Raw genomic sequence first — 10,360 nt, 5'->3', positions numbered from 1 at the left:
TTGATAAGGAGGAAGGCTGAATAAGAACAGGAACCATGTTACAATTATCTATACAATAGAATTTATACATTTGAAAATGTAAAATTATTACCAAAAGAACACATTTAGACACTAATGATACATACATATAGTGTGGTGCCATCTTTGATTCCTGTGTTGTAAGGCTTTTGCTATCAAATGAATCCTCATGGATACAGGCCAAAATGTGAAGAGAAACTATTTACAGCTGATTAGACTTGCCAGAGGTGCGTATTAAAACCTGTTGTCTCCTGCTACTCGGTGGCCCACTACAGGCAGGAGTGCTGGCCTGACCAGTTTCAGTTATGCTGGATTTCAATTTTTATTGATTATTTTTTTCATAAAAAATACAAAATATGGCTCAATAAGAGATACAAGTGGCATAAGGAAACAACAATTACATACAAGGTGAGATTACAACAGTATATCATTTAAACATGTCATAAAAATAAGCAAAATATACATCAATCATTTAGATTTCATATCAACAGCAATGACAACAGTTTTTAATTAAATTATAGTGTCCCTGTGGTTAAAGGTTATTCCCAAAATGTATTAACAATCTGTATTCTTGAATACTAACTACCCATTACCCACGCATGTGCACATGGGCAGCACATCATTTCCTTGCAAGTGACTTTGCAAACCCTCACTTCTATAAAAAATGAGTTAAAATGGAATATGTTCATTTTAACCAACTTGCTTACACCTGGAATTAGCCAGTATTCCAGATTTATGACTGCAGAACATAGGACACTGTCTCTGCCCAATATCAACTTGAAATATCTTAAAATGTTGGTTATTAGCACTTCGTTCAGCCAACCCCTTCCACAGTTAATCACCTATGTACAACCGTTTTATCAATTGATAATGCATCAATATAGTCATTGGTAGCTGTCTGCCAAGGCAGAAACCACATGTAATAAAAGCCAATAGAAACTCTGCATGCAACACTACTGCACAGTAATAGAACATTAAAGAAAATGAAACGGCAGTAAATAGGTGAACAAGCTGCCTTTATTGAAGAGGCATAAGAGAACCAGGTTAACACCCAAATAAGTTGTTTTTGCTGTAGAATGTTAACAGTAGTGATCTCATACCAAGTTGGTATGTGTTGTTCTACAAAGAAAGTCTAAATGACTTAAATTATTGTGACAGATCGATGTTTTCCGATGTAAAGGATAATTGACTAATACAATATTGTTATCATTTTAACAGCTGAACGTAATCTTGCAATAGAACATATCAGCCTCAAAATAATCTAAAATGTGACCTTAAAAGGATTATGTAATAATTCAGGGATATATAGTAAAAAGACAACTACATCTCTTATACAAGAGCAATAAAAAAAATTAAATATTTATTGAGCTTTACCTTTCGCTACAGTTGGCAGGATGTACATACAACACAAGTGCGTGCCGAAAAATGGGAAGACAGCTAAGAATCAAACTAAAAATTAGTTGTGGCAATTATGAAAATAGAACAAAAAAAAAAGCCTACATAGCACTATATAAAATATAATAAACACTACCGACCACAGAACATTTCATTGTTACTGATATTTCAAATGTCATGTGTACTTAATAATTCATAAACAGTAAATGGGTAATATACAGTAACCACTAATTAGTCTTAGTCTGTGATGTTTTCTACATTATACAGCAGATAAAACGAGCAGTGTTCCTTGCTGGTAAAAAAAAAACAACAACAAAAAAAACCATGGAAGATACATTACAAATACATTAAGTGTTGAAATACTCTAGGAATAGTGAAATTATTTATCCTTCAACCAAGGTAATTACCATGCAATGTTAACACTTTAGGACATACACTGCTTTACAGAGTGTGCTATTTTACAAAATAATAAGGTTGCAATGTTTTTAAACTTTTGGGAAAAACAATACAAACCAAAGGCTTTCAAGCATGCAACCTTTTCAATAAGTTTACATTTCCTTGTGTTATCGGATGATACACAATCCTTTTTTTTTTTTTTTTTAATCTTTCAAGGCATCTGAAATTTATTGTACACTAGTCCTAGGTTTTCATTGTACACATAGTGAACAGACAAACAAAAAACGCTATCACGCTACTTGATGTTAATGTGTGCTAAGTGAAAGCACCTTAAAAAGAGCCTGTGTGGCAATAGACGATACGTGGTAATAAAGATTCAAAAATGAATCAACAGTATTGGATAATAATATTCTCAACTTAGAAGCTGCCTTAAGATTAGGTACATCTTCAGTTAATGTAACAGAAAAAAATAAAAAACACAAAAAGGCAATGGATTTATTCTGTTTTAAATTGTATCCACATATGAACTGCCCTAAGGCCAACTGGGCAGGCATGATACAAATTAACATAATAGTTTTTATACTCTAGAATGGTACTAGAATATATCTATCTATAGCTTCACTGTTTATTCCTGAATTAGGAGGTGGCACCAGGAGTTGGGTTCACGTTTTGAGTGGCAACTTGTGGAGCTACTTCTATGATCCGTGGTTTGTCAATTATTCTGGCCGTGCGGTTGCCTTTTTCTACTATTCCAATTATCCATGCTTGGTGGCCTTCACCATATTTAGGAGACTTTATCTCAGCACAGAAACGTGCTGCCTGCTCACGGGGCAAACAGATCAGAAGGCCTCCTATAAAATAAAAAAAAGTTTAGTTATTAAAATAAAATAACAGATTTAGTGTGACTTTATTTTATTCTCCGGTAGTTTATACTTGAATATTCGTTGCATTTGTGTTTTAAAAACCCCCCACTGAATAACCAATGTGAACACAGTACTCGAAGGTGCCAGTTACTACAAATTACCAAACTAATGTTAATTGTTTTATTTCGTTTCTTGAAAAGAGAAAAAAAAAATATGATCGATATCTTAAAAGCAAAAATCTTGAGAGAGATTTTTTTTTGTGCTTTAAATATTTAAATTTCCATACCTGATGTCTCAGGGCAGGTGCCATGCATAAGACCAAACATATTTCCACAAGCTTTGCTCACGGCAGCCATCTTCGCCAATACAGGAAGGTTGTGGATGACAAATGACACTTCATTCCTCTGCTGTCTGGCCAAGTTTTGAGCATGCCCTAAAATTCCAAATCCTGTAATATCTGTGGCTGCATGTGCATTAAAGGTGTGCATAAGCCCAGCAGCTGCAAAGATCGAAATAAAATAGTACGCAACAGGTTAACACATATTATTCTTATGATACACTCTGTGCGGTACACTTTCAGAATTATACAATGCATATCTGATTAGAAGTTCCCACCTGTTCTATTCAGTCTTGCCATGTTCATCATGGCCTCCTGGTACGCCAATTCAACATCCTCTTGTGTTACGACCAACTTTATTTTATTCCATTTTTCAGGCTGCCATAACAAAAAGAACAAGAAATATGTCCATGAACATTTCCAGTATTTGTATCAGTTGCTCTTCGAATGATTATGTTTCTGTTATTATTTCTTCTTTGTGCCTGAAAACACAGTACAGGTCCTATTAATAAACAGTACTGGCCATCGTTCATAGAAAATGTAAAAGTATGGATTAGTATCTACTTGTTATTTTTTTCTTAAGGGACATTTCATTAGTGTCCCATTGGGTTGCTAGCAATTGCAACAGCTACTGTGGGGCTAAACGTATATAGGAGTTTATCATCTATGGTTGTTTGAAAAAGTATCATACAAAAATACATTTCATTAGTGGAAATATTACACTGCTATAATATATTGTGTTATTCAATTTCAGTTGTTATTACACAATTCTTTGTTGCTGTGACCATACAGTGAAATGTTCTACTTTTACCATGACTGTTGTGAATTATGCATAATTTTGCCATGAAAAAATCGTATCCCTAAGTATTCGTAATAGCCTTCTTGTTACTTTATTTGCCAATGTTTTATTCACATACTAAATATTTATACAGTAACTGATTATCATATTTGCCTTTTTAAAATATATAATTTCATTGTTATAGCCTTTTTTAACTCTTACATCTGCAAATTACAACATCTGGACACCCGTTATATAGTATATTACTGTAGTGATGTATCATGTTTATTCAGTGAAAGCAAAACTTACAATATCAAGCCATTGGTGCACTGCAACGGCTACTTGTGTTCCTAAAGGTTTTGTCAGTACAAGCACGTCGCCAGGTACAGCATTGTCTGGCCTATAACAACAATAACAATAATAAAAAAGTTAAAAGAAAGTAGAAAACAGTATACAAACATAATGCACAATTATTTCCCCTGGTCTGAATTGTATTTCCCTTGGTCTGCATCAGAATTACTGGTCCCTTATATGATTGTGTTGTTTTTTTTTTGTTTGTTTGCTTTAATGAATTTCAATAAACCTGAAACTGCTCTTGGTGCACCGTAATTTATTTTAGCAAAATATCTTATTCATTATTATTATTATTATTATTTATTTCTTAGCAGACGCCCTTATCCAGGGCGACTTAGAATCTTAAGCAAATACATTTCAAGTGTTACAATACAAGTAATACAATAAGAGCAAGAAATACAATAACTTTTGTTCAAGCAAACTACAAGAGTGACAAACCACAATTCAATAATACAGCAGATAATAGTGATAGTTACATCAGGATATGATTAAATAGTGATAGTTACATCAGGATGTGATTAAATACAAAGTACTACAGGTTAAACACTTGGCAGATTACAGTATTCTGAAGTACAGGATTAAGTGCAGTAAAATAGGGGGCAGATAAGAGCAAAATAAAGCACATCTAAATGAAGGGTGTCCCAGGATACAAACAGAGGAGTTCTACAGGTGCTGTTTGAAGAGGTGAGTCTTGAGGAGGCGCCAGAATGTGGTCAGGGACTGGGCAGTCCTGACATCTGTAGGAAATTATGGAATTATGGAAAGAAAGTAATTTTGTCCCCTTAACTTTAACTGCCACAAAAGGAAATAGTTAAATAAAGTGTCTTATTCTTTGTTGCAATGAAAATGCTTTCTGCCCACTAGATTTACCAGTGTATGCACATACAGAGTGTCATCATAATAATCGAACAGTACCTGAAAGGTTAAAATATCTGTATAAAAATCGACACTTTAATGAATTATAGTCCCCTCACCTCAACCAGACTGACTGGCATCTCTACTGTCTTTACACCATCATTACACTTTAAAAAGGGTGAATCGTGCTTACATAATGAACTCATTGGGCTGGCAGACAGTCGTTGCAACTCCCCCGAGTACAATCCAGGGGTTCAGAACTGTCTGTCCACCAGTTACTGATGTTCCTGCCTCCTCTGCAGCATCTTTAAAACCCTGGATTATCAGAGGCATCACCTTGTCTCTTTCCTGCAGGCAACAACAACCTCACAAATTACATTCACCTCCACTATGATACTGTAAGTAGTGGCATTTGTAAATGTATTTGGAAATAACTAAGCTTGTTTATTTTGGTAGTTTGGTTATGACCTACCTTGTCTGTCAGTTTATTACTAATTCCAAGAAGCATCAACATATTGTCACATTCCGTGACCCCCATGGCATAAAGGTCACTTAGTACATTGGCACAGGCAATACGACCCTAGAAGAAATAAAAATGTGTAAGTGAAATTCATTAGTGATGTCAAATCATTAATTGCACACTGTAGTATTCATAATAATATGTTGTTGGCATAGGTGTAGAAAGACAGGCTAGGCCTTTCAGTGACAGGTCCCTGAGTGAATTCGAACACTGAGCTTAAAATTAAAATCAGCCTAACCATAACCCTAATCGAAAGAATGTAGTACAGTTTTACACTAGATCAGACTTATATATATATATATATATATACAATTATTATTATTCTCACCATCATGTAGGGATCATCAACAATAGGATAAATGTAGTCTGTTGTTTGAACCAGAGAAAGGCCACCGTGTCTTAAGGGAATGACACACGTATCCATCCCGATACCTACAAATATAAAACATTATAGTCTGAAAGAACAACAATAACAGGGTACTAAAGGACACTGGTAGACCTGCATTGGCTACCACCAATGCTGAATCCAGAACTGCAATATGATATGAGCAGTAACAGTACAATAACCCAAGTGATCGGGGGAGAAAAAAACAAAAACAAAAACAAAAAGAGACCGCAACGGTGATTAAAGCTGTTATACGGCAGGTACGGTAAACCTAGAGGATCAAAGGTTAGCATTTTTCTGTTGGAGAATGTTTGTATCTTGGTAAAGACTTAGGCTATTTCTGATCTTCATCTGGACTCAAAATTGAAATGTAAAAGTAACTGAAATCCATAATAAACATTGACACAACCAAACATATTACAAGCTTTAACATTTTTTTTTAAATCAAACATTTAATTGCGACATCTCAGAACTACAAAATGATACCCATACGTCACATAGACAATACAACTACATAAATACATGAAAATGCATTGAAAGCTGTTTTAATGTAATAAAAGCCTATATTCAAGTGATCTCAGAATATGATTTATAATTAAAAACATTTTCACAATGACATTTTACTTACTTACTTTCACCATTACTGTAACATTTTACCTTTAAACACCACTAAATATCAAAACTCAAATTGTTTTCAGGAGACACAAAATTGCCAAGAACTTGTGTATTGCACCACACTTTCCCTAGTCATCTAATTGTGTCACATGCAGGAACCTACCAAGTCTGGGCATGACTGCGCCAAGAAACTGCTCATCCTCTTGGAAATGGTTTTCCTGCAGAGATTCCAAGAGTTTCTGAAGGACATCCTGTGGTACTTTACATCCGGTCCCCTTCAGTTCTGTAAAGCGGGTCAGTCTGAAGCTCTTATCAAGTTCATAGCTCTCGGGGTTAAATGACTCCCGAACAGACATGGTTGGAAAACTGCAGTACTTCTAGCCAATGGAGACAGTATATTTTTTCACTGTATTAAAAGAAATAGAAATTGTTTCAAAATCCAAATGAAGTTAGCATTATATAAAGACTATTCACCAAATACAATAGTTTATACCATAAAGGTTATTTTAATGCAATTCCAATCTTTTCCCATAATCAGGTTCAGTTACACCCCAATACATTATAATATTATTCTTTGGTGTGCTGTTCGCTAAATTATTACATCATTTACATTTCTGCTTGTTGCCCCTCCCCTCACCCCCAACTGAAACATGCTTTTCATTTTGACACTCTGTGAGCTTAATAGACATGCTGTTTTCTACCTGCAACAGGATGAGGTTATATCAAACATAAAACTATGGTATAACTGCAAGAAAAAAAATAAGTTTACAAAACATCATAGTTTCAAAACGTACATTTTCTACACATTTTTCAAATTGCATGGGACACTAAACCTAAAGCCCATGAAACACGAATCAACTTTCTGGAAACTTTTCAAGCAATTACTTGTATTGGGGACATTATCCATCAATTACCCCATTTAGAGAAAAAGAACTGTCAAAGCAGTCTTTGGGCAAATTGGTGAAAAGTAACTGGCTGCTTCATAGAGATATTGATGAATTTGCCCTCATAATACTGGTGCCTGAACTACACTTTTTTTAATGGATTTGGAGGGAAGACACAACCAGGAATCCATAAAGAAATGTACTGTTATTCAGTGCAGTGCCTCTAACTTTTATTTCGCTAGTTTTGAGAGAAGATAACTCACTACTCTTAACACACGCTTTTGAGATTCCATACTGATGCTCCAATTTTTGCAACAAATTCATTATGAAACAAAAAATGCAACAATTTTACAAGGGCTGCCTAAGGGTAGAATAAACTTCTCCCTCTCTCTCTCTTTTTTTAAATAGTATACAATACAGTGGGTTTATTTATTATTGTTTGTTTTTCTCATATTCAGTACCAAAAAAAAAAAGATTAATGAGTCATATACCTACTTTCTGACTAATCAGAGTCAAAATCATACTTACAAATATATATTATTATTTTTATTATTATTATTATTATTGCCAGGGGAACATGAGTGTCTTAGAAGAGTATCAATCAACTGTTATGACAGAGAAGGGCAAAAGAAAAAACCTAACTTCTGTTGATGAGCTACATTAAGACAGGTGTGTACAACGTTTAAAAGCTATTCTAAAGTAATGTATATTTGATATGCAAAACCAAAAAAAATGTGAATATACTTAAAACCAAATAAAAAAGTGGCATAAAACAGTTAAAAAAATAAAAATAAATAAAACTGTAAGTTACATATTGTATGATACTTTTGCAGGTCCAAATGTCGCTGTCCAAGCTTTAGCTGTATTTCACTCTGAAAAGTACACTTAAAACAAACACAAGGCCTTGTGTAAACATTAAGGTGCATGCTGTCTGTATAGGTTTATTTTGTGCATTTTACATATGTTCATAATATCATTCATTTTAATGAATTGCACCAGAGGTGTAAAAAAAAAAACAAAAAAAAAAAACAAGCATCAACTAATCCCACGCAGAAACTGTTGGGCTACCTTAAATTTTTGCATCTGCTGCCTTTAAGCACCGGGCCTTTAGATTTTTAGCTGCACATTTGCGTTACAAAAAGTAGCGCTGACAAGTTCAGATATAATTAACACTACATACTGTTGAATACAATATTACGAAATGATTCTACGTGCAGTAAAAAGCATGCACTTTCGATACATTTTAAAAACGATCACTGGTAATTTAAGGGGAAAATGTCTTAAGTGAAATATTAACTCTTTCGTTATTTACCTGCTGCTGCATTGCATCCAATGTAAACTAATGTACTTCTAATTCTACATGAAGTACAATTTCTACACACGTATCTGCAGGCTATCATGTCGGTGCAATTTTTTTATTCTTGTTTTGCATTACCAACATTTCAATATAAACATGCACTTATTAACAAGTAAATGCCATTTGCTTTTAATGAATACAGACGCGCTGCACATTAAAAATGTCGGCGGTTGAAAAAATTAACCCTTCATCACCCATGTGCAAGGGAACAAGACACCCCGTTTATTAAAGAGGCCGCCTCGTTTGTTTTATTTCTGCAAAGCACTCTTGCTTTACCTGCCTTAGGAGTATTTAAAGTCGTACCCCTTCGTTTAAAAAAAAAGATGGACAGTTATTTTAATATCTTGTTTCCCCTTTAATTCTGCATTCAGGTTTCTATCTCCTTACCGGTTTCGGTTTAGCAGCGCCTCCCGATAGAAGAGGGAGGACTGTCCCAGAATGCACCGGGACCACAGGGTCGGCCTTAAACACTGCCTGAAGAGAAAGCGCACAAACTAAACATACGTTTTATTTAATAAACAATAAAAAATGGACCCTGGATAAAACGTATAAACAAGTATATACACTGTTGCTTTTATATAACCCGCTTTTTGTGACTATTCACTGTGTAAATCAAGCATAATAAAGATAAATAAAGGGGATTAGCAAAGGTCCTTTACATGCTGACTGGCGCCTTTACCTCCCCTTTATCGGGGTATTTTAGTGTCAGGCAACAAAAAAGACAACAATGGAATGTACCTTTAATTTTAACAACCCTTTAACTTTCCCCAAAGTATTATTATTATTATTATTATTATTATTATTATTATTATTATTATTATTATTATTATTATTCACAATGTGGTAAAATATTGTATTCAGTAACGTTTACGTTATTTATTGCATTATTTCTTTCTTAATTTGGCCATCAAACTAAACCAAATAGTTTAGATCATAAAACCCTGACTTTGTGCTGTAGGCATGCCAGAAAGATGATTATAAGCAGAATGCAGTACAACTGTACTCCTGTCACCAGAAAGCACAAGGTACATTATAAATGTGGCCATTCAAAAACCATTCCGAATCCACAGTATCCCGCAATCCTATTTAAAATACCACTACAGTGATGGATGAGTCAACCAGGGATTGCTCATTTTGCATTCAAACACAATTTTATGACTATATAGTAGGATTGGAATCGAGTCAGGACACCAGGATTAACACCCCTGCTCTTCTGGTGTAAAGTTGTTTAACATCATCCACACCATACTGGGGCAATACTGTAATTGACTCTGGACCAGAGGCAAGAGAGCCCCCTACTGTTCATAGTGTTCACAATGACATGATTATCTATAGCTAATATTAATACATCACATTAGAGTCTATATACTTTTCTCCATTTGGTTTTCTAGTTTTTTGCACCACTCACACTTACTGCACTTGGTTACAACCCGGGGAAGGTCAGAAAGGATATTGGACCTCGTTTGGTGAGTGTTCACTTCACTTATTTTTCAGAGTACTCCCAAAAGCCATTTTCTCTGGATGTTTTTGGTGACAACATGTACTTTAAAAATATACTACTGTACATTCCATCTCCTCACCTACTATTTTTTTTAAATGCATC

General features: G+C 34.5%; 1 protein-coding gene across 3 annotated transcripts; it reads right to left on the bottom strand.

The window, feature by feature from the left end:
* Positions 1-1,017: 1,017 nt before the first annotated feature.
* On the bottom strand, positions 1,018-9,437 carry LOC117419438 (selenide, water dikinase 1). 3 transcript variants are annotated; one of them, XM_034926499.2, is made up of 9 exons: positions 9,145-9,437; positions 6,680-6,922; positions 5,845-5,948; positions 5,469-5,576; positions 5,190-5,344; positions 4,097-4,187; positions 3,288-3,387; positions 2,959-3,171; positions 1,018-2,660 (listed from the first exon to the last, which is right to left on the bottom strand). In XM_034926499.2, exons 2-9 carry the CDS (start codon positions 6,870-6,872, stop codon positions 2,446-2,448), a joined length of 1,179 nt encoding a protein of 392 aa, XP_034782390.1. In that variant the 5' UTR covers positions 6,873-6,922; positions 9,145-9,437; the 3' UTR covers positions 1,018-2,445. The 3 variants fall into 3 exon arrangements, with proteins under 3 accessions (XP_034782390.1, XP_034782392.1, XP_034782391.1); XM_034926501.2 differs by lacking the exon at positions 9,145-9,437 and adding an exon at positions 9,034-9,137; XM_034926500.2 differs by lacking the exon at positions 9,145-9,437 and adding an exon at positions 8,713-8,982.
* Positions 9,438-10,360: the final 923 nt, after the last annotated feature.

The sequence above is a fragment of the Acipenser ruthenus genome, chromosome 14, assembly GCF_902713425.1.
Source record: "Acipenser ruthenus chromosome 14, fAciRut3.2 maternal haplotype, whole genome shotgun sequence".
NCBI classification, from domain to species: domain Eukaryota; kingdom Metazoa; phylum Chordata; class Actinopteri; order Acipenseriformes; family Acipenseridae; genus Acipenser; species Acipenser ruthenus.
The sequence above is the reverse complement of the archived record's forward strand: the minus strand, read 5'-3'. Positions and strand labels throughout refer to the sequence as shown.

Coding starts and splice junctions, on each gene's coding strand:
- LOC117419438 (XM_034926499.2), bottom strand. CDS start 6,872: ATGTCTGTTCGGGAGTCATTTAACCCCGAGAGCTATGAACTTGATAAG. Junction 5,949..6,679: donor CGCAGTCATGCCCAGACTTG/GTAGGTTCCTGC, acceptor TTATATTTGTAG/GTATCGGGATGGATACGTGT. Junction 3,172..3,287: donor GGCAAGACTGAATAGAACAG/GTGGGAACTTCT, acceptor CGATCTTTGCAG/CTGCTGGGCTTATGCACACC.